Source organism: Ranitomeya variabilis, chromosome 4 (assembly GCF_051348905.1).
Source record: "Ranitomeya variabilis isolate aRanVar5 chromosome 4, aRanVar5.hap1, whole genome shotgun sequence".
Classification (NCBI taxonomy): domain Eukaryota; kingdom Metazoa; phylum Chordata; class Amphibia; order Anura; family Dendrobatidae; genus Ranitomeya; species Ranitomeya variabilis.
The window spans coordinates 497283708-497308887 of NC_135235.1; the positions used below are offsets into that span (position 1 = coordinate 497283708).

General features: G+C 47.2%; 1 protein-coding gene across 1 annotated transcript in view; it reads left to right on the top strand.

Annotated features, from left to right (window-relative positions):
• Positions 1 to 25180, top strand: part of CNTNAP1 (contactin associated protein 1) — a 173182-nt gene that overhangs the window by 47371 nt on the left and 100631 nt on the right. Inside the window, exons 2-3 of the mRNA XM_077252002.1 lie at positions 20825 to 20926; positions 21404 to 21600. Of these exons, the coding sequence (XP_077108117.1) occupies positions 20825 to 20926; positions 21404 to 21600 (299 nt within the window). The remainder of the gene's footprint in view (positions 1 to 20824; positions 20927 to 21403; positions 21601 to 25180) is intronic.

The following is a 25180-nucleotide window of genomic DNA, read 5'->3' on the forward strand; positions in this document are numbered from 1 at the left end:
AAAGACCCCCCGCACAGCCCCGCACACACCTGAACAGTCCTGCACACATCCGAACAGCGCAGCACACATCCGAACAGTCCCGCACACACCCGAACAGCCAGGCACACACTCGCACAGCCCCGCACACACCCGAACAGCCACGCACACACCTGTTGTGAATTCTGCTCTTGGGTTCCCTCCGGTGGTTGTTGATAGTAATGCAGTTGTCCCTGGGTTGCAATCCTGGGCTGGTGTCCCTGCTGATTGCAGCTCTGACTGGGATATTTAGGTGTGCAGGATTCATTAGCCCTTGCCAGTTGTCCATTGTTCTTGGAGGTTTTGCATCTCTGTCTGGTTCCTCCTGCCCTGCTGCCAAATCAGCTAAGATAAGTGTCTGGTCTTGTTTCTGCAGCACACATGCTGTGTGCTTTACAATTCAGTACTATTCAATGTTTTTTCTTGTCCAGCTTAGACTGTGTTTGGATATTTCAGTCAAGTTGGATTCTCAGGAGATGCAGATATACATTCCATGTCTTTAGTTAGATGGTGGAATTTTTGTATTATCTGCTGTGGATATTTTTAGGGTTTTAATACTGACCGCTTAGTATTCTGTCCTATCCTTTCCTATTTAGCTAGCGTGGCCTCTTTTGCTAAATCCTGATTTCTGCCTGCGTGTGTCTTTCCTCTAATACTCACAGTCAATATTTGTGGGGGGCTGCCTATCCTTTGGGGTTCTGCTCTGAGGCAAGATAGAATTCCCATTTCCATCTATAGGGGTATTTCGTCTTCCGGCTGTGTCGAGGTGTCTAGGAATTGTTAGGTACACCCCACGGCTACTTCTAGTTGCGGTGACAGTTTAGGGTTTGCGGTCAGTACAGGTTCCACCTACTCCTGAGAAAGTCTCATGCGGCTCCAAGGTCACCGGATCATAACACACACCCGCACAGCCCTGCACACACCCGAACAGTCCCGCACACACCCGAACAGTCCCGCACAGCGCCACACACATCCGAACAGTCCCGCACACATCCGAACAGCCCGCAGACCCGCGCACACACCTGCAATCCCACACAGCCCCGCACACACCCGAACAGTCCCACACACATCCGAACAGCCCACAGACCCGCCCGCACACATATACACGCACACGTCACTGCCCACACACTTCCCTCCTCCTGAACTGCAGCGTTTCTCGGACCCACATCCACAGCAAAACTGCAGATCTTTTTTACATCTGCGGTTTTGCTGCGGATGTGCCCGACTCAATGAAAGTCTAAGGGTGCAGAAATGCTGCAGTTTGGCACAAAAGAAGTGACATGCTGCGGAAAAAGAAAGCTGCGTTTCGGTGCAGCTTTTTCTGCAGCATGTGCACAACAAGTCTGCGGCTCCCATAGACTTACATTGGTTGTGCACTACTGTTATGACCCCAATGGCAGAGGGTCTCAGAAGTTATTACCAAGTCTGCAAACACAAAAACCAGCTCATAGGGCAGTGGTAACTAGGCTGACCGTATACCTGATCCTAGCACCACAAATAGCAGCAGCCGGGGAACGTACCTACGTTGGTTCTAGACGTCTCGCGCCAGCCGGAGAACTAACTAACCCTAGAAGGGAAAAGATAGACCTTTCTTGCCTCCAGAGAAAAGACCCCAAAAGTTGGATACAAGCCCCCAACAAATAATAACGGTGAGGTAAGAAGAAAAGACAAACGTAAGAATGAACTAGGTTTTTAGCAAAGAGAGGCCCACTGACTAATAGCAGAATATAGGAAGATGACTTGTACGGTCAGCAAAAACCCTATCAAAATTTCCACGCTGAATATTCAAGAACCCCCGAACCGTCTAACGGCCCGGGGGGAGAATATCAGTCCCCTAGAGCTTCCAGCAAAATCAGAAATCACATTTAGTACAAGCTGGACAAAAATAAGAGCAATGCAAATAACCAAAAAATAAGGAAGCAGGACTTAGCTTATTTTGCAAGAACCAGGACCAGCAGACAGGAGCAAACAGAAAGGAACTGACTACAACGATGCCAGGCACCAGACTGAAAATCCAGGAAGCTTAAATAGCAACACCCCTGGACTAACGAGCCAGGTGGGTACCAAGCAGGAAAGAAACTCAAAGTGTCATGTCGCTAGTGACCACAAGAGGGAGCCAAAAAATCCAATTCACAACACACTACACTGCGGATTTGATGCAATTCTGTGCAGCAAAAAACCCTGCGGATCTGCAATCAAATCCACAACGTGTGCACACAGCCTTAGCATTTAGTGAACCAATCAAAAAACAAGTGTGGGATTGCACTTTTTTGCAATTTCATTGCACTTTGAATTTTTTTCACATTTTCTGTTATACGACATGGTAAAACCAATGGTGTCGTTCAAAAGTAGAACTTGTCCCGCAAAAGATAAGCCCTCACATGGCCATATTTACAGAAAAATTATGGCTCTGGAAAGGTGGGGAGCGATAAACGTCAAAAGCTCCAGGGGTGAAGGGGTTTAGAAACATAGATATGGACATACTGTATCTATGGAAATAGACATAGATACATATCTATCTATCTATCTATCTATCTATCTATCTATCTATGTGTAATGGAGTGTGGGTTGGACAAATGTAAAAGAGGAGGTTGGACAGAAATGACATCACAAATCTTTTTGAAGATAGAGGAGGGAGAGGAGGGAGGGGTTGGGGTGTGTTTTGGAGTGGGCGTGGTAGGTTCATGCTTAGTAGCGGTGCAATGCATCATGGAACTTGTAGTATTAGAGAACAATAACTCAGGAGAAAGGAAGTTGTCGATTAACCCCATGAGAGCCGGATCCAGCACTGAAGATGGGCTACTACAGCATGATAAAAGGTAATATTGCTAAAATAAACACAGTGGACGTTTTCAGTGGCACATAATAGCAATATTTATGAAAAAATTTTTTTTATTGTAGTGGACAACTTCTTTAAATAGTACACGCAAAATGCCAGTGTCAATGTCTACAGTGAAGAGGTGTCTCTGGGATGCTGGCCTTCAGGGCAGAGTGGCAAAGAAAAAGCCATATCTGAGACTGGCTAATATAAAGAAAAGATTAATATGGGCAAAGGAACACATACATTGGACAGAGGAAGATTGGAAAAAAGTGTTATGGAGAGATGAATCCAAGTTTGAGGTGTTTGGATCACACAGAAGAACAACTGAAAACATACCAGAAGAGTGCCTGACTCCATCTGTCAAGCATGCTGGAGGTAATGTGATGTTCTGGGGTTGCTTTGGTGCTGGTAAAGTGGGAGAGTTGTACAAGGTAAAAAGGATTTTGAATAAGGAAGGCGATCACTCCATTTTGCAATGCCATACCCTGTGGACAGCGCTTGATTGGAGCCAATTTCACCCTACAACAGGACAATAATCCAAAGCACACCTCCAAACTATGCAAGAACTATTTCGGGATGAAACAGGCCGCTGGTATTCTATCTGTAATGGAGTGGCCAGCGCAGTCACCAGATCTCAACCCCATTGAGCTGTTGTGGGAGCTGCTTGACCGTATGGTACACAAAAAGTGCCCATCAAGCCAAACCAACTTGTGGGAGGGGCTTCTGGAAGCATGGGGTGAAATTTCTCCAGATTACCTCAGCAAATTAACTGCTAGAATGCCAAAGGTCTGCAATACTGTAATTGCTGCAAAGGGAGCATTCTTTGACAAAAGTTAAGCTAGAAGGAGAAAATTATTATTTCAAATAGAAATCTTTTTTTCGAACCTTGTCAACGTTTGGACTAGATTTTCAATTCATTTGGCAACTCATTTGATTAATAAAAGTATGAGTTTTCATGGAAAACACAAAATTGTCTGGGTGACCCTAAACTTTTGAACGGTAGTGTAAAACACTATTTTAATCTTTCAAAAGCCCTGATAGCACCCGGTGACCAAACCTTGAGATTCGATTAAATGTAAGGTCAGTAAGTGGTTTAGCAATCTGAGAAAACCCTTTGATAAATTTTCTATAATAGTTGGTGAATCCCAGAAAAGGCTGCAAGCCTTAAGGCCCCGTCTCACATAGCGATTTACCAACGATCACGACCAGCGATACGACCTGGCCGTGATCGTTGGTAAGTCGTTGTGTGGCCGCTGGGGAGCTGTCACACAGACAGCTCTCTCCAGCGACCAACGATCAGGGGAACGACTTCGGCATCGTTGAAACTGTCTTCAACGATGCCGAAGTCCCCCTGCAGCACCCGGGTAACCAGGGTAAACATCGGTTTACTAAGCGCAGGGCCGCGCTTAGTAACCCGATGTTTACCCTAGTTACCAAAAAAAACAAACAGTACATACTCACCATCTGATGTCCGTCAGGTCCCTTGCCGTCTGCTTCCTGCTCTGACTGAGTGCCGCCGTACAGTGAGAGCAGAGTGCAGCGGTGACGTCACTGCTGTGCTGTGCTCTCACTGTACGGCGGCACTCAGTCAGAGCAGGAAGCAGACGGCAAGGGACCTGACGGACATCAGATGGTGAGTATGTACTGTTTTTTTTTTTTTACATTTACGCTGGTAACCAGGGTAAACATCGGGTTACTAAGCGCGGCCCTGCGCTTAGTAACCCGATGTTTACCCTGGTTACCAGTGAAGACATCGCTGGATCGGTGTCACACACACCGATTCAGCGATGTCAGCGGGACCTCAACGACCAAAAAAAGGTCCAGGCCATTCCGACACGACCAGCGATCTCGCAGCAGGGGCCTGGTCGCTGGTACGTGTCACACATAGCGAGATCGCTACTAAGGTCGCTGTTGCGTCACAAAACTTGTGACTCAGCAGCGATCTCGCTAGCGATCTCGCTATGTGAGACGGGGCCTTTAAGATCACAAGGTTGAACCCAATCAATTATGGCCTGCACCTTCCTAGTGTCCATCTTAAACCCTTCTGCTGACAAGATAAACCCAAAGAAAGAGATTTCCTGAACAGATAAAACACATTAATTTAGCAAACAGAGTTCTCTGTAATACAACACAAATTTGGTGAGAAAATTAGAATGTCATCGAGGTAAATCACAACATATCATTCAATGCAATCAGAAAATATCATCCATAAAATTTTGAAACATAGCAGGTACATTAGATAATCCAAAAGGCATGACAAAGTTTTCAAAAACATCCTCAGACGTTAAAAATGCTGTTTTCCACTCATCACCCTTCCGGATGCGTATCAAATTGTAAGCCCTTCTAAGATCAAGCTTAGAAAACACCTGGCCCCCAGAAGCTAATTATACAGGTCAGGGATGAGAGGAAGTGGGTATTCTTAACCGTGATCTTGTTTAGTTCTCAGAAATCAAGGCAAGGACGGAGATCCCCGTCTTTCTTTTTAACAAAGAAAAATCCTGCAGCAATAGGGGAGGAGGAGGGACGGATATGATCCTTTCATAAACTTTCATCAATATATTCTTTCATGGCGGTCTGTTCAGGCCCCAACAAATTGTAAAGGCGAGCTTTACTGGCAACCCTATCCTCGGGTAAATGGACCTGCTCTGGGGAAGTATAGCGAATAGCCTGCTGTTCACCACGTCTCTCACAGATTCTGCTGTTCATTTGTATGGCCTGAGTTATGGCCTCCATCAGAGATCAAGGGGTGTCATGGAGGACCAGAGCATCCTTGAGGTTTTGGAAAGACCTTTTTGGAACTGGCACCTGAGAGCAGCATTGTTCCATAGAACTTTGGTGGACCACTGCCGAAACTCAGTACAGTAGTCCTCAGCTGTGCGACCCCTTTGTGCTAGGTTCATGATCTTAGCTTCAGCGACCTGGATTCTGTCGGGTTCATCATAAATAAGACATAAACTGTCAAAATAGGCATGAACAGAAAACTGTTCTAGGGCAAAGAAAATGCACATGTCTGAGGACCCCTTATTAGTAGGCACATGATTATTCCCACCAGCTGGAACTCTGGGGGGTCAGGGGTAAAAAATAACTTACAGCTATCCTTGAATACCCTAAACTAGTCTTTCTCTCCCGAAAATTTATCAGGGAGGGATATGACAGGTTCGGGAGAGACCAACTGAACATCAGAGGGTACTGATGTCACAGCCACTGCCAGCAGTGGGGAGTTATGGTGGTGTCTTCATTAATTTATTTATCTGACCCTGCAACTGATATTGCGATGACTCCAAACTCTGGCAATCCTTAGCCAGATTCTGAGTCATCTGCGTCAAATTCACCACCTGGGCACAAAGCTTGTGAACAGGATCCATACTGGCAAAAAAGAAAAATGTAGCGGCCAGACATAATGTGACGCTAGTCACTTCTCACGGCCAAGCCGTGAGTCAGAATGGTCAAGGAGTCCAAGGTCAGAAGCCAGGAGAGTACATCATAAACAGAAGGAAGAGACAAAAGCGTGGTCAGGTAACGTTCCGAGGTCAGAATACCAGGAGGATAGCGGATCACAGCACAAGGGGATAAACAGTTGGATGGTCAGAATGAAGTCCGAGGTCAGGCAGCAAATGATCAAGCATACAGAACTCAAGGCACAGAGAGCACAAACCTCACAAGCTGAATGTACGTCTGGCAGAGGTCTGGGAGAAGCAGCTTGGTTAAGTAGCATGGCAATCATCCAGGATTGTGAACACTTGGAGACAGTCAATGCCTCCCAGTCACAGATTGGATATTCGAGCTGTTAATCAACAAACTGACAGCTCAGCACGCCCCTGTGCCAGATTGGATGGCCAAGCTGTCAATCAAAGCTCTGACAGCTTCAGCACACCCCTGTACCAGATTGGATGGCCTAGCTGTCAGTAACTGCATCCCAGACACACTAAGGGGTGGAACCATGACAGAAGGACTGCAAGAAGCATGAGATAGACGAGCTAAAACTGTCAGGCTGACTGAGATGGTTGTTATGTCCCAGACAGCTAAGGAAATTAGTTTATATTCTCTATTAGTCCCCTTCACCCAGTGTCCTGTCAGGGTGACTGAACAAAGGAATGTGCGTTCATGATGCCTCAGAATGATGCCTAACACAACGCTGCTCTGATGTGATTTCTGTTTTGTGCTTCAAGCAGCCCATCCTCCTACTGTATGTCCTCTAAAATGTAGGACAGGGTATGATTGATGGTAGTTGCCATCTTGGAGTCCTGACATAGTACAGTAGATATAGCATAGCTTTTTGCCATATAGAGGTATTAAAAAATGTTTAATATTTAAATGTGTATTATTTATTATATTTATATTAGTAGATTTCTTGGAGAATCCCTTTAAGAGCAGGGAAGAGCCTGCACATGCTCTACACTGTATGTTTACTATACATTGTGTGAGAGTGCAGTATGTAGTGTGTAACATGCAGTGTGTACGTTTAACATGCAATGTGTTACATGGAGTTTCTACATGGGTGGACATACCACTTGTGCAGCCTGTGCGGCTGCATCGGGGTCCAGAGGTGGAGGGGGGCCCCTGCAGAGTGGCTAATAATGAGGGCAATCTGGCCTGATTATCTGGCTTTGGGGGGCCCCTGACCAGATTGCCCTAATGTGCGGCAGGCAGGGAGAGATCCCTGCAGCTCCGCTGCCTACAAGAAAGAATGGAAGGGGAGCTGCAGCGATCTGTCCTGCTTCCTGCCTGCACTTCCTCTCACACAGACAGCAGCGCCACTGGATGACGTCATCATTTTAGCGGCCGGCTGTGCCAGAGAGAAGGCGATGGTGATGCTGCGGCAGAGCATGCGGAGAGGTGCTGTGTGTGTGCTGTGTGTGTGTGTGCGTGCATGCGTAGCACTGCAGGGCAATGTGCAGAGAGGTGAATGGTGCTGTGTGTGTCTGTGTGTGTAGGGGGAGGAGAGGGCAATGATGGGGCTGATGGGGAGAAGGCAATGATGGGGTGATGGAGAGGGAAATGATGGGGATGATGGGGAGGAGGAAATGATTGAAGTGGTGGAATGGGCAAGGATGGGGATGGTGTGGGAGGAGAAAATGATGGATGTGGTGGAAAAGGCAATGATGGGGCTGATGTGGAGAAGGCAATGATGGAGTGATGGAGAGGGCAATGATGGGGATGGTGGGGGAGGAGGAAATGATGGAAGTGGTGGAATAGGCAATGATTGGGGTGGTGGGGGAGGAGGAAATGATGGAGGTGATGGAATGGGCAATAATGGTGGGGGAGAGGGCAATGATGGGGTGGGGGAGAGGACAATAATGGGATGCGGGGGAGGAGGACAATGAGTAGTGTGGGGAATTGGGATGAGAGGAAGGGGGACTTATAATGGACTTAGGAACAGGGGGAGGTGGAGGAAGACATTATCGCTTATTATGTCTAACACAGTCCCTTAGCATAGAGTGTACGTACTTATTAGGTATAACACAGTCCCTTTAGTATATAGTGTACTCACTAATTCTGTATAACACCATCCTTAGTTACATAGTTTCCTCTTTTACTATGTTTAACATTGTCCCTTATTTTATACCATCCTCTCTCGTTATATATGGTGCCATCCCATATTATATAGCTTCCTCTGCTGTTATGTACAGTACTGTCTTTTACATAGTGTATTCTTGTTATTTTTGCTATTCACAGCGCCCTCTTTTATTACATAGTCCCCACTCTTTTTAGATATAAAATGACTGCTGATGGAAGAGCCGGGAGCCAGACGACCAGTCCATCAGCTCCTCCATTAGAAAAGAAGCTTTCCCATGCTCCATCAGCCATCATTGCATTATACATCTAACAAGACAGGGCGGTATGTAATAAAAAATAGGGCTCTATATAAACCAATATGTAAGGGATGGTACTGTACATAACGAGAGGGCATTGTATAATAAGGGACGGCAATATACACAATAAAGAAGACTATGCAATATATATATACAGTACATTGTGTGTGGCTATTTATATATATATATATATATATATATATATATATATATATATATATATATATATATATATATATACTAGATGGTGGCCCGATTCTAACGCATCGGGTATTCTAGAATATGTATGCGTAGTGTATTGCACAGCCCATGTATTATATTGCACAGTCCACGTAGTATATTGGCCAGCCCACGCAGTACATTGCGCAGCCCACGCAGTACATTGCGCAGCCAACGCAGTACATTGCGCAGCCCTCTCAGTAAATTGCGCAGCCCACGTAGTACATTGCGCAGCCCACGTAGTACATTGCGCAGCCCACATAGTACATTGCGCAGCCCACGTAGTACTTTGCGCAGCCCACGTAGCATATTGCGCAGCCCACGTAGCATATTGCACAGCCCACATAGTATATTGCCCAGCCACGTAGTATATTGCGTAGTAGCACAGCCCACGTAGTATATTGGGCAGCCACGTAGTATATTGCCCAGCCAACGGAGTATATTGCCCAGCCCATGTAGTATATTGCCCAGCCATGTAGTATATAGCAGAGCCCATGGAGTATATTGCCCAGCCTATGTAGTATATAGCAGAGCCCATGAAGTATATTGCCCAGCCTATGTAGTATATAGCAGAGCCCATGGAGTATATTGCCCAGCCTATGTAGTATATAGAAGAGCCCATGGAGTATATTGCCCAGCCTATGTAGTATATAGCAGAGCCCATGGAGTATATTGCCCAGCCTATGTAGTATATAGCAGAGCCCATGGAGTATATTGCCCAGCCTATGTAGTATATAGCAGAGCCCATGGAGTATATTGCCCAGCCGACGTAGTAAATAGCAGTGTGGGCATCACATGCCTGGTAAAAAAAAGAAAGAAAATAAAAAATCGCTATATACTCACCTTCCGGAGCCTCCGCATCCAGAACCGGGCTTTCCCGCTTGTGACGCGCCGGTGACTGATCCATGCTGCGGTCTTGCGAGATGATGACGTAGCGGTCTCGCGAGACCGCAACGTCATCATCTCGCGAGATCGCAGCATGGAGCAGACACCGCCGCGTCGCAAGAGGGAAAGTCCGGTTGTGGATCCAGGGGCCGCCGGACGGTGAGTATATAGCAATTTTTTATTTTGTTTTATTATTTGTAAACATTAGATCGTTTTACTATTCATGCCGCATAGGCAGCCTGAATAGTAAAAAGTTGGTCACACAGGGTTAATAGCAGCAGTAACGGACTGCATTACACCGCGGCATAACGCAGTCCGTTACCGCTGCCATTAACCCTGTGTGAGCGGAGGGGAGTATGCGGGCGCTGGGCAGTGAGTGCGGGGAGTAAGGAGCGGCCATTTTCTTCCGGACTGTGCGCGTCACTGATTGGTCGCGGCAGCCATGACAGGCAGCTGCCGAGACCAATCAGCGAACAAATAACCGTGACAGAAAGACGGAAGTACCCCTTAGACAATTATATAGTAGAGACACATTTCTTCTACAGGGGCCCCAAGCTGTCAGTGTCTGCCCCTGAGTTTCTATGTATGTAAATAACTGTGTAACATGCAGTTTGTGTGTATCATACAGTGTGTGTCCCATGGAGTATGATTATAAAATACAGTATGTGTGTGTGTGTGTGTGTGTGTGTGTAGCATGATGTGTAACATACAGTCTGGTTAGCATATAGTGTGTGTGTAGAATGGTGTGTGTAACATGCTGCTTGTGTGTAACATGGAGTGTGTGTGTGTGTGTGTGTGTGTGTGTGTGTGTGTAGCATAAAGCGTATGTGGGTGTAGCATGGAGTGTGTGTATATAACATGCAGTTTATGTGTAACATGTGTGGCATCCCAGGAGTTCGGGTACCACAGTAGTGCTGCATTCCTCTCGGGGAGGGTAGTGCTATGCCTGGAAACAAGAGGGATCTCTTTGGCAGGTAAATCACACACACAACACCTTCTGAATCCAGGAGGGGGAGCTCAAAACCCTGTTTTAGGGCCGCTTCCCTGAATAAAGATCTTGGTTTGGAGGAGGAGTCAGTTCAGTCTGGTGAAGACAGTTGGTCCAGAGAGACCAGTGAGTGTAGTTGAGCCTGGAGAGCAGACAGGAAAGGAGCAGAGGAGAGATTTCAGGGCTCAAGGAGGCTGCAAGTGGGCCTCCGAGGAACCAAAGCGCAGAGACCGGGTACTGAGAGCCCGAGGCTAGAGTGGAACTGTAGGACACCTAGCAAGACCGGAGGGCACAGAACTACACGTATACTGCCCAAATTAAGCTTGTGCTACAGCAGCACCCTGGAGCCTGGAGTCACCATGCAGAGACCTCAGAAGAAACGGCTCAACCTGCCTACCAATGAAAGATGTGGGTGGTGATGATGTTGTGGTGTGATGCAGGTCGCAGTAAATAACGAGGACAACAGGTTGCAGTCTCTTTACCTCTTTACTGAAGGCCTCAGGATCCTCAGTCCGGAATACGGTTAACCGGGCTGTGGGAGTCCGGCCGGTCCGATGGCACCTCCAGAGTTCCCTTTGCAGGTGGAAATCTGTGCCTACCTTCTAGCGCTTGTGTGTTGTGGTCCTCCCCTGCTGTGCTTACGGGATAGTCCCCACAACTGTTGTGTCTGTTTCTGAAGTTCCCTCACAACTCGATTATGATGTCCTGCTTCGTCCCCCAGATGATATGGCTAGGACGCACCCGTATGACGGGTAGGCTCGGAGCTCTTCCGGGACCCTAGTGTCGCCCCTCTCCAGTTGTTGCCCCCTATGTCTTCTTAGGTGATTTGAGTGAGACAGCCCGCCTATAACTGACTGTCCTGCCGTAGGTTTGAAGTAAGGCCTGGAGCTCAATACTTCCTCGGCGTTCCGGCCACCGGCTACGCGCCTCAGTAGGATGTTGCCTCGTCTTACAGCACGACTCCTACTGGTGTTTCTCCTTGTTGCGTCAATCTCGTTTCTCACTCAGCACAATGAACCTCGCTTCTTGTCCTTTCTTGGGGTACTGCCGCGATCAAGTGCAGGCACGGTCCCGTAACGTTCTCTCTGTTCGCTAGGCCTCTGTCAGGATCCCACCCCTGACAGGGACCCCCCTGAATCTTCTCCTGCAACACCCTCTGCCACAGGATGTTGCCTGGTTCCAACCCAGTCAGCTTCTCTCTAACTTCCTCTCTAACCCCCAGTTTTACCAGATTGTGAGGAGTGGCCTAATACATAGCACCCTTAGCTCCCCCTGGAGGCCAGACTGTGAAGTGTATTGGTGTCTGTGATACCTGGTCAGGTGAACTCCTTCAGTGCCATCAGACGTACCATAGCCCCCCTTAGCGGCGGAGCATCAGTACTGCAACGACCAGGACTCTGGGGCACTGCATACCTGTTGCCGGTACCCTGGATTGTGGCCTGCCAACTACAGTAAACCAGGTAAAGACTTTACAACTTGTGTCCTTTACTCATTGACCGGCAAACACCAACATGACCATACACTCTAGGGCTCCTGGGGACCCTGCTCCACCTGTGGGAAGTGTCACCATCATTGCTGCAACAACATCCCCAGAGGACCCCTTTAAAGCAGCGTCGGTCCCCCTATTGACCGAACACCACAGGTGGCGTCACGACAGACTTATTCACAATTCCCCTTTAAAGACAGTTCCCTTTTACAGTGAGTCCCAGGGCCACAGACCGGATCACAGCCACCGTGACATCCCCTTTAACCCCTTCATGACCTTGGGATTTTCCGGTTTTCCGTGTTTGTTTTTCGCTCCCCTCCTTCCCAGAGCCATAACTTTTTTATTTTTCCATCAATATGGCCATGTGAGGGCTTATTGTTTGCGGGACGAGTTTTACTTTTGAACGACATCATTGGTTTTACCATGTCGTGTACTACAAAATGGGAAAAAAATTCCAAGTGCGGTGAAATTACACAAACATAGCAATCCCATTAGTGTTTTTTGTTTGGCTTTTTTTCTATGTTCACTAAATGCTAAAACTGACCTACCATTTTGATTCTCCTGGTCATTACGAGTTCATAGACACACAAACATGTCTAGGTTATTTTTTATCTAAGTGGTGAAAAAAAATTCCAAACTTTGCTTAAAAAATAAAAATTGCGCCATTTTCCAATACCCGTAGCATCTCCATTTTTCGGGTTCTCGGATCGGGTGAGGGCTTATTTTTTGCAAGCCGAGCTGACGTTTTTAGTGATACCATTTTGGTGCAGATACGTTCTTTTGATCGCCCGTCATTGCATCTTAATGCAGTGTCGTGGCGACCAAAAAAACGTAATTCGGGTGTTTCAAATTTTTTTCTCGCTACGCCGTTTAGCGACCAGGTTAATCCTTTTTTTATTGATAGATTGGGCGATTCTGAACGCGGCGATACCAAATATGTGTAGGTTTGATTTTATTTTTAGTGTTTTATTTTGAATGGGGCGGGCAACAGGGGGGTGATTTAAACTTTTATTTTTTTTATTTATTTTATATTTTTTTAAACATTTTTTTTTTACTTTTACCATGCTTCAATAGCCTCTATGGGATGCTAGAAGCTGGCACAACTCGATCAGCTCTGCTACATAGAGGCGAAGCATAGATTGCCTCTATGTAGTAGAATTACAGGCTTGCTATGAACGCCGACCACAGGGTGGCACTCACAGCAAGCCGGCATCAACAACCATAGAGGTCTCAAGGAGACCTCTGGTTGTTATGGCGATGCATCACTGACCCCCGATCATGTGACGGGGGTCGGAGATAAGCGCATTTCCGGCCGCGCAGCCGGAAGCGGTAGTTAAATGCCGCTGTCAGCGTTTGACAGCAGCATTTAACTAGTTAATAGCAGCGGGTGGATCGCGATTCCACTCGCCGCTATTGCACGCACATGTCAGCTGTTCAAAACAGCTGACTTGTCGCGGCTTTGATGTGGGCTCACCGCTGGAGTCCACATCAAAGCAGGGGATCTGACCTCGAACGTACTATCCTGTCTGAGGTCAGAAAGGGGTTAATAGCGACCGGACCCGGTGCCGAGTACCCCGCTGCCCTGGTGGGCGACTCACATGCAGTGTGTAATGTAACAGAATGTGTGTGTAAAATGAGGTTTATATGTATGTATGTAACAAGCTGTGTAGCATGAATTGTGTGCAAAATGCAGCATATGAAATGTGTGTAACATGGAATGTGTATATAATATTTAGTGTGTGTAGCATTGTGTTTATCTAGCACACAATGTCTGTAGCATGTAGTGTGTACAACATACAGTGTATGTGGAGAATAGAGTGTGTGTTACATACAGTGTGTGTAACATGCAGTTTGTGTGTGATGTGACATAGTGTTTGCGTGTGACATGCAGTGTATACAAGTAACATGTATGTAGTGTGTTTGTGTGTAGCTCCTATGGGTGGTGGAGCCGCATATTCATCACTGTAATGAGCAGTACCACGTGAGCACTCACACAGGACAAGCTGTTGGCGCAGAGAGGAGGCATCGCGGGAGCTGGGTGAGTATTTCTCTGCAAGCGGGCGGGCGCACGGGGGGTGGGAGGCGAGAGGTGACCCCCAAACTTTATTTTTAACAAAAAAAAAAATAATTTTTCATCTCTTCTATCCTGCGAGTGCTGCAGGGTACAAGAGCTGAATGCCGCCTTCAGCACCACATGCAGGGCAGACAGCGCTTACTGTAGCGCTATTTCTCCTGCGGCGGTACGTGCACACGGAGGAGAGTGCACACTGTTCTCCGTGTGCATGTGTGCGGGATGCTTTGCGGACCGTGCTGCCGGAGAAAAGCGGACATGTCTCCGTGTTTTGCACACGGACACACGGACCGTGAAAACACGAGGCATGTGCATAGACCCATTCATTTGAATGGGTCTACGTGTGTCAGTGTCTCCGGTACGTGAGAAAACTGTCACTACACGTACCGGAGCCACTGATGTGAGAAACCGGCCTTATACTGCAAATTACTTACCATACACCAACACTAGGGTAGGCGACTATGAAAATTAGTGGGGTAAAACTTACAAATACAAATAGCTGTCTTAATGCTCTATAATGTAAATAGTGAACCCCTTCTTAACACAGGCAGAGGCTAAATCATATGCACAAGTAACCAAGCACTAACAATAGGGTAATAGCAAAACAATGAGAAATACAACATAGTAGTAAGATGCAGTTACATAAAGTGTGTAACAAGTTGTGGGTGCAACATATAGTGTGTGCATACAGTACGTGTAACTTGGAGTGTGTATGTATGTAACAAACTGTGTAGCATGTATGCAGCGCCCCAGAGTCCTGGTCGTTGCAGTACTGTGGCTCCGCCACTAAGGGGAGCCATGGTGCGTTCGATGGCACTGAAGGAGTTCCTCCAATCAGGTATCACAGACACCAATATGTTTCACAGCAGGGCCTCCGGGGGGAGCTAAGGGTGCTATTCATTAGGCCACTCCCCACCATAGTGGGTAAACTGGGGGTCAGGCAGGAAGTTAGAGGAGAACGCTGACTGGATTGAACGAAGCAACACCTAGTGAGAGAGGGTGTTGTGGAGGAAGAGACAGTAGGGTCTCTGCCAGGGGTGGGATCCTGGCAGAGGCTTGGCATTGGAAAGAACGTAACGGGACCGTGCCTGCTCAGCATAGCGGCGGTGCCCAAGAAAGGACTAGAAGCGAGATAGATTGTGCTGAGTGAGAAACGAGATCAAGCAGAAGGAGAATACCAGCAGGGGTTTTGTTGAAAGAGGCAGCACCTTGCTGAGGCGCATTACCGGTGGCCGGAACGCCGAGGGAGTGGAATAATATACAGCTTTAAGCCATACTCCAAACAGCGGCAGGACAGTCAGTCTCAGGCGGGCTGTCTACCACATATCACCTATGAAGTCTTGGGGGGCAATTGCGGGAGAGGGGCGTCTCTAGGGTCCCGGAAGAACTCCAGGCCTACCTGACAAACGGGTGCCGTTCTGACTGTAACATCAGGAAGGGACGGAAGATTAGCAGAAGATCAGTTAATCGAGTTGTGAGGGAACTTAAGAAACAGACACAACAGTTGTGGGGTACTTTCCGTGAGCACAGCAGGGAAGGACTACAACACACAGCGCTAAGAAGGAAGGCACTGATTTCCACCTGTGAAGAGAACTCTGGAGGTGCCATTGGACCGGCCGGACTTGCGCAGCCTGGTGAACCGTATTCTGGACTGAGGACTCAGAGATCTCCAGTAAAGAGGTAAAGAGACTGCAACCTGGTGTCCTCGTTATTTACCGCGACCTGCACCCCACAACTGCACCGTTACCACACCACTTATTGCACCGGACGTCCCCCACTGACGGACAGGGCCACGGACCGGGTCTAGCCACCGTGACAACCCCAGGACTGAGATCCCAGAGGCCCGGCTCCGGGTACCCCTCGGCCCTGCGGCGGTGTGGGGGCGCTCCAACTTGGCGTCACGAACAGGATCTACTTAAGCCTGAAGAATCAGGTCATGTGTGCCTAGAGACTGTGATTTGTTGTGCATGAACTGTAGCTTTATTGAGAGACTGTGTGCTACCATTGACCAATAGAAGTTCCCGCCAAAAGCCGCCGCCATTGCTACTTTGGAGAAGAAGGAGGGCGTGCTATGGGAGGAGACTACCAGAATGGCGCGAGAAATGGATACCGCCCTCTGCGCTTCGGGCTGCAAGGAGATGACCTGCCCCAAAGCAGAGGACAACCTCCTGATTTGCAACAGCGGGAAGCAGGAGATGGAGAAGCCCGACCTCGGAGAAATGGCGGAGTCAGGTGCATGCACTGCCACCGACTATCAGGCAGCGATGATGAGCAGCGAGTGCCTGAGCAAGGAAGGAGCGATCCCGGCCTGCCCTCCTTCACCAGAGACGGACCAGGAGCCTGCGGACCTGACAGCGGAGCTACGTCCACCAATCCCGACCTCGGAGTTAGAGGAGGAGGAACCACAGCGAGCGGAGCAGCGTTCGGGGGCCGCATCGGAAGAGCCGCGGTCCGAGCAGCAGCCGACTCCAGCGTTCTTGTCAGCGGACCGGATCGACATCGGTGGAACCACATCAGGCGTAGGTACGGAAGACGCCCCTGCTCCCCCTCACGAGTCCGCTTCCACGACCCACCTCCATCTCAGTAAAGGGCGACCCTTCTCGGCAGGGTTAATGGTGTTATCCCCTGGTGACCTGGGGAGGATGGTGCCACCGCTGTCGACTAGAGTGGGAGAGCCCGTGGATGTGAGTCTAGATGGAGTAGTTCTTCGGTGGGACAGCCCCTGGGTTGGGACAGATGGATCCCAGGAGAACGGGTCCACTCTTGCGGTGCTTACGTGGGAACAATATAGACAGTGCTTGATTCTACAGTGGAAAGGCCGGAAGGAGGCCGAGCCGATGGGTCCATCGAGAATACAACAATCCCCTCCGGCATGGGATGACAGAGACGTGACAAGGCGGGGCACTGTGTTGGCCTACCATGCAAGAAGAGGGTGGGGCCTCATACACGAGCCAGGATTGGATACTGACGTTTTTGTTGCGCACTGTAACGTGAGGGCTCCCTGCTGTGGCCGAAGTGGAGAACCATTGCAAAAGGGGGATTCGGTGACCTACAGCCGCCACCAGAACCCGCTCGGGTGGTATGCACGGAATGTTCGGCGGTGTATGTCTGGAGCCGCGACCCTTACCGCCTTGGACCTGGTCCCAGGAGCACCCGATCTTGTCACCATCGCAACGGTGCGCCTGGTTGCGGCCACCGAGTTGGCCAGCCGAGTTCATCTTCACGTTCGAACCGCGGACGCTGGCACCACGGTGGTTGGGGGGCAGGAGCCCGAGCCGCCTGAAAAAGAGTAAACCTCGGAAACCTGAAAATGTAAATAGTTACTGTTTGTTCTTTAAGTTGCTGCTAAACCCGTCCAGGGTAAACTTTAAAAGGTGACCCCTTTGTTGACCCGGGGTCACTATTGTTGTTTTCCAGAAGTTTTGCACAAAGTTACACAAACTGCAGTAATCATGGACTGTGCATGATTCGAACTTTCCTGTAAATAGTTTGCACCTTCTTAAAGGTGCTTCCTACTGGTTTTAGTTAAAGACACTTTGCGAAGATGCCATTCCGGAGCTCTGGCATGAACTGGTAGGCTGAGAAGACGAGCTACCGCAGAGAGACTTGATCTCCTCTTAAAGGGGAGGTTAGAATTGAACTTGGAAAGTGATACTGTTTCCGAACAGTAATGTTATGATGATGCTCTGAAAGAAATGTAACCGTTTTACATGAAAAGTTATATGTGTTTAATATGTTTGAAATGTGAAGTTTGAATAATGTTCTTCAAAAGGAAAGATGCAGAAAGCCTGTTGAGGTGGACTAGAGTTCTGCATGGATAGAAACGTAAGAAAGTAATAATGAAGGTGAGGATAGAAGGTAAACCCTGCGTCCCCATAGAAAGTTAGTTCGTTACTAAGGACAGAAAGTAGACCCGTAGGGGTTAGTGAGTGAGTCCTTATAGGAGCCAGGCAGAGTGGGCTCCATGTTCTCAAACTGAAAGGAATGTTATGTCTATACTATGTATAGTAGAGAAAGGCAGTAGGCCCTGGCTGAACGGGGCGGTCCTGTAAAAGAAAGGAGAGGCAGTAGGTCTGGTGCCATAGGGACAGGCGGTCCTGCAGGTTCAAAAGTAGGAGAATGAAGAGTTACCTTGCCCTGTAATGTGATTATAGGAAGGCCTTTGATAAACTAAGAGTGTATGTTTCTTAAAGGCAATGTTAATTTATTGTTCCAGCATTTGCACTTAGTAGAATACCCGGTTGGGTAATGAGAGTTAATTGTAGCCTGTTGCTATGATATTTGATTATGTTTTGTAACGTTAAAGTGTCCTCACCTCCCATAAAGGGAAGCCTGTTCAAGTATGCTTATTGTTTTGCACTCAACAAATTTGTATGTCTTTTTGCTAACCTGTATTGTTGTTTTCTTCCCAGTCCCGGAGTACTGTGTTTAACCAGGGGGGAGTGCAGCGCCCCAGAGTCCTGGTCGTTGCAGTACTGTGGCTCCGCCACTAAGGGGAGCCATGGTGCGTTCGATGGCACTGAAGGAGTTCCTCCAATCAGGTATCACAGACACCAATATGTTTCACAGCAGGGCCTCCGGGGGGAGCTAAGGGTGCTATTCATTAGGCCACTCCCCACCATAGTGGGTAAACTGGGGGTCAGGCAGGAAGTTAGAGGAGAACGCTGACTGGATTGAACGAAGCAACACCTAGTGAGAGAGGGTGTTGTGGAGGAAGAGACAGTAGGGTCTCTGCCAGGGGTGGGATCCTGGCAGAGGCTTGGCATTGGAAAGAACGTAACGGGACCGTGTCTGCTCAGCATAGCGGCGGTGCCCAAGAAAGGACTAGAAGCGAGATAGATTGTGCTGAGTGAGAAACGAGATCAAGCAGAAGGAGAATACCAGCAGGGGTTTTGTTGAAAGAGGCAGCACCTTGCTGAGGCGCATTACCGGTGGCCGTAACGCCGAGGGAGTGGAATAATATACAGCTTTAAGCCATACTCCAAACAGCGGCAGGACAGTCAGTCTCAGGCGGGCTGTCTACCACATATCACCTATGAAGTCTTGGGGGGCAATTGCGGGAGAGGGGCGTCTCTAGGGTCCCGGAAGAACTCCAGGCCTACCTGACAAACGGGTGCCGTTCTGACTGTAACATCAGGAAGGGACGGAAGATTAGCAGAAGATCAGTTAATCGAGTTGTGAGGGAACTTAAGAAACAGACACAACAGTTGTGGGGTACTTTCCGTGAGCACAGCAGGGAAGGACTACAACACACAGCGCTAAGAAGGAAGGCACTGATTTCCACCTGTGAAGAGAACTCTGGAGGTGCCATTGGACCGGCCGGACTTGCGCAGCCTGGTGAACCGTATTCTGGACTGAGGACTCAGAGATCTCCAGTAAAGAGGTAAAGAGACTGCAACCTGGTGTCCTCGTTATTTACCGCGACCTGCACCCCACAACTGCACCGTTACCACACCACTTATTGCACCGGACGTCCCCCACTGACGGACAGGGCCACGGACCGGGTCTAGCCACCGTGACAACCCCAGGACTGAGATCCCAGAGGCCCGGCTCCGGGTACCCCTCGGCCCTGCGGCGGTGTGGGGGCGCTCCATGTATTGTGTGTGTAATAATAAGCAATGTTTAGGAGTGAGAGTGCTTCAGACATGCAGTGTGGATAGCAAGAACTTAGTGTAGCATACATGACAGTGTGTTTGTGTATGTAGCATGGAGTGTGTGTAACATACAGAGTGTGTGTAATATCCACATTTAAAAATGCTCTCAGAGTAGATGAACATTAGTAAGTCTAAACATGTCGGCAGTCACCCACCCAAAAAGCAAAATGCTCATTCATTAGGTGATTAGATCGTGTATGCTGCAACAAAAATTATTGTTCTCGGCAGCACATGGCCTGGTGTAATCAGGAGATGTACTTCTAATAACATGTAGCTCTATGGAACAGAGCACTCTATTATTGATCATTCTGTTCACCATCATCCTTGTCAGGCTGTATAAAGAAGCACTAAACAGCTTAAGTATAGTCAATCATTGCTCGTTTAACTGAAATGGGCTCATGTAAATGCATCCTAAATGTTTCTGTGTAATGATGCTATCATTTTTGCCCTGCATCATACTTTGTCTAAGGGCAGAGACAAACTGCCATATAACTCGTGCGATCGCATTGTATACCTCGTACTGGCTGTCTGCTCTCCTGACCTTGTCAACTGCATAGAAATACATCACGCTGTCATGCTCTGGTCAGCCGAGGTTCCAGCCAGTCCATGCACTGCGATGCTATTATCGTGCGAGTTATACGGCAGTCTGTCTCTGCCCTAAAACCAACCCTGATCATGACAGTAGTACATCTTGCTGAGTGATCCCATGGGTGGTCATAGTAGATTGTTGCACATATTGAAGCAGTTATGTTACTATTTCTAAATAATAAGGCTGTTCTTACCAGCACTGAATTTCCGATTATTTTCTGTATGTAGATGACCTTTCTTTCTGCTTGTCCTTATACGCAGCATTTATTTCTTTTTATTTTCAGAATGGTGCTACAATGACCTGGTTTCCCCCTTGTACTTTACTTCATTTGACGCTTCTTCAAGATACACTATTTTTTATGCAGCTAACTTTGCACGACTTTATGGTAAGTTGCTAAATTTGCTTAGATCATATACTGGGCATCCTGCCGAGGTAAATTGTGTGTCATACCTGAAAAATTGCATCTGAAATTCTTATTGAGGCTTAAAGGGGTTGTCCCAAGATATTGATGACACCCAACACTCCCACAATCAGCTAGCTCTGGTAGTGTCGGATGGAAACATTGAACAGAGCTACAGTCCACAGCTTCATTCAGTCTGAAGTGTCTGCTGCCAGGTGCAGCAAAACAGCTCCTATATAAGAACAGACATTACAAGGCAGTACAACTTCGTTCAATGTTTAGATCCAGTTGAAGCCAAACCTGCGATGAGCTGATCATGGGTGTGCTAAACTTTCATTGATCTGATATTAACAATCAATGCTGAAGTTAGGTCATCAATATCTTGTGATTGGACAATCCCTTTTGCTTTTTATTATTACTGATTCTCAGGTTGCTTTGTTTCCCTGTGCTCTCCATTTGCAGGCAGCAGTGGATGGTCTCCTGCCCCTGGTGATAAAAATCCATGGCTTCAAATAGACCTAAAGAGGAAATATAAAATAAAGGGAATTGCCACTCAGGGAACACATAACACTTATTATGACTGGGTTACCAAGTACATCCTGCTTTTTGGTGACCGTCCCGATAGTTGGAAACCATTCTTCCAACAAGGCACTAACTGGGTAAGTGTCACACACTTGTTCTTAACAGATAACTATAGTACAGAATATGTACATACTGTAAACATAATTTATTATTATTATTATTATACATTTTTATAGCGCCATTTATTCCATGTCGCTTTACATGTGAATGGGGCAAATATAGACAAGTACAATCTACGTATATTATGCGTACATACTATTTCAGATGGATTATTAGACCAACTAGACTACTAGAACATTTAGACCCGAGAGAATGAATGGATGATTTTTGTCAGGATTTTTTTTGCTGGTGATTACACACGGAAAATCAGTATTCATATAGAGAACAATATACACTGCTCAAAAAAATAAAGGGAACACTAAAATCCCACATCCTAGATATCACTGAATGAAATATTCCAGTTGTAAATCTTTATTCATTACATAGCGGAATGTGTTGAGAACAATAAAACCTAACATGATCAAGTAAATCACAACTAATATTCCACGGAGGTCTGGAGTTGGAATGATGCTCAAAATCAAAGTGGAAAATGAAGGTACAGGCTGATCCAACTTCAGCGGAAATGCCTCAAGACAAGGAAATGATGCTTAGTAGTGTGTGTGGCCTCCACGTGCCTGTATGACCTCCCTACAATGCCTGGGCGTGCTCCTGATGAGGCGGCGAATGGCCTCCTGAGGGATCTCCTCCTGGACTCAAGCATCCACCAACTCCTGGACAGTCTGTGGTGCAAAGTGACATTGGTGGATAGTGCAAGACATGATGTCCCAGATGTGTTCAATTGGATTCAGGTCTGGGGAACGGGCGGGCCAGCCCATAGCTTCAATGCCTTCATCTTGCAGGAACTGCTGACACACTCCAGCCACTTGAAGTCTGGCATTGTCCTGCATTAGGAGGAACCCAGGGCCAACCGCACCAGCATATGGTCTCACAAGGGGTCTGAGAATCTCATCTCGGTACCTAATGGCAGTCAGGCTACCTCTGGCGAGCACATGGAGGGCTGTGCGGCCCTCCAAAGAAATGCCACCCCACACCATTACTGACCCATTGCCAAACAGGTCATGCTGAAGGATGATGCAGGCAGCAGATCGCTCTCCACGGCGTCTCCAGAATCTGTCACGTCTGTCACATGTGCTCAGTGTGAACCTGCTTTCATTTGTGAAGAGCACAGGGCGCCAGTGGTGAATTTGCCAATCCTGGTGTTCTGTGGCAAATGCCAAGCGTCCTGCACGGTGTTGGGCTGTGAGCACAACCCCCATCTGTGGACGTCGGGCACTCAGACAATCCTCATGGAGTCGGTTTCTAACCGTTTGTGCAGACACATGCACATTTGTGGCCTGCTGGAGGTCATTTTTCAGGGCTCTGGCAGTGCTCCACCTGTTCCTCCTTGCACAAAGGCTGAGGTAGCAGTCCTGCTGCTGGGTTGTTGCCCTCCTATGGCCCCATCCATGTCTCCTGGTGTACTGGCCTGTCTCCTGGTAGCGCCTCCAGCCTCTGGACACTACGCTGACAGACATAGCAAACCTTGTCACAGCTCGCATTGATGTGCCATCCTGGATGAGCTGCACTAATTGAGCCACTTGTGTGGGTTGTAGAGTCTGTCTCATGCCACCACGAGTGTGAAAGCACAACCAACATTCAAAAGTGACTAAAACATCAGCCAGAAAGCATTGGTAATGAGATGTGGTCTGTGGTCCCCACCTGCAGAACCACTCCTTTATTGAATGTGTCTTGATAATTGCCAATAATTTCCATCTGTTGTCTATTCCATTTGCACAACAGCATGTGAAATTGATTGTCAAACAGTGTTGCTTCCTAAGTGGACAGTTTGATTTTACAGAAGTTTGATTTACTTGGAGTTATATTCTACTGTTTAAGTGTACCCTTTATTTTTGTGAGCAGTGTATATTGAAGCGCTTCTTAAATCCCATCCGAAAGTATAAAAAAAAAATCAATCTGTAATTTTCAGTTATGCAGCATGTCAATTCTGTTGCCTCTTTCCTATGGATTTTCACTGCTGACTTCAGTCTTTGCAGTGCATCATGGATTTGCATGTCCTGCCTGACCAAGATTATAAAAAACTTTCTTCTCGTCATGTCAAATGGTACAGGACAGCTCGCTCCACAGACTAGGTGCAACACAGGAGAAGTCCAGCAGACGGGAGTGAGTAATAAGTGAGAATGAAAGTTGTATGTCATTGAAAGCAAAGATGTGTGATAGTGCAGTTTGTAGACAAGGACAAATATTTTTAATTTACGGTAATTCTGCAAGGAAACCAGTAGGCAGAAAGACCATCCTCACTGTAGCCTTCATGGATTGGCGTGGTACCAGTCTGTGAAGTAAAGTGCCAAATAGTAGTGATATATAGTAGTCTAGGAGAGAGATGATAAATTACTGGCAGGCTATAATGCTTTGGTATGCTGAGAATATGATCAGATGATTACATTGTGAAGTTACATACCGTAGTTTAATTTAATAGGTAATAATTATTTTTTTTAATTAAAAAGTGTTTTATTTTGCCAAATTGTAAAAAAAAAAGTTACACATTTACATAGGTTGAATAAAGATATAGGTTTAACAAGATCAAAATTTCTGGACCAGTTATGCATCTATCTTTAGATTATTTATAACCCAAAATGTTAATGGTTCGTAGAAAACCACCCAGCCCTTTTTTTAAATGTTGATATAGTGTCTTCAATTACTTCCTCTTCCAGTAGGGCCACCCAAAGTATTATTACTACTCTAACTGTAAAGAACCTATTTAAATGCCAAAATCACTTTTGCTCTATGCGTAATTAATGAGTGCTCCTTGTCCTAAGTATGGTCTTTGAAAAGAATAAGTCATATGCCAGTCCTTTGCATTGACCACACATGACTTTATTCAGTGAGGTCAGAGAAAAGAGGGAGACACAAAAGCGCAAATAGGGTCTTATCAAACATTACACAAAGTTGCCCACCAATATTGCCTTGCGCAGGCGTGTACTCCGGAGGACAGAGAATGAACTTCAATCCAATATTGCTTCCAGCATGCAGCCAGCGGGTAAGGAAAGGGTGAATCAAACACCCGAAAACCCCGCCCATATGACCCAAAACTGGTCCTGCCAAATTCAGGTGACAGGTTCCCTTTAAGGTAATTTTTAGTTCTACAAATATATATAAAATATGTTAATAATAACTAGATGGGCATTTCCTGAAGGAAATACATGGTGCTTGAACAGCGCTGCCAGCTGCCAATGAACCTCAGGAGCAAGTCTGGCATGCAGGGCCCTGCCCCTGGGTATACAATTTGGCCCCTTGGTAGCCACTTTGATGTGCGGGGGCCCTTGTTAGCAACTTTGGCCCCTTGGTAGCCATTTTGGCATGCAGGAATCCTTGGTAGCCACTTTGGCCACATCCTCTTATATACAGACATTACTCCTATATACAGACACCACTCCTATATACAGACACAACTCCTACATACAGACATCCCTCTATATACAGACACCACTACCATATACAGAGATCCCTCTATATACAGATACCACTCCTTTATACAGACATACCCCTATATACAGACAGCACTACATTATTCAGACATCCCCCTATATACAGACACCA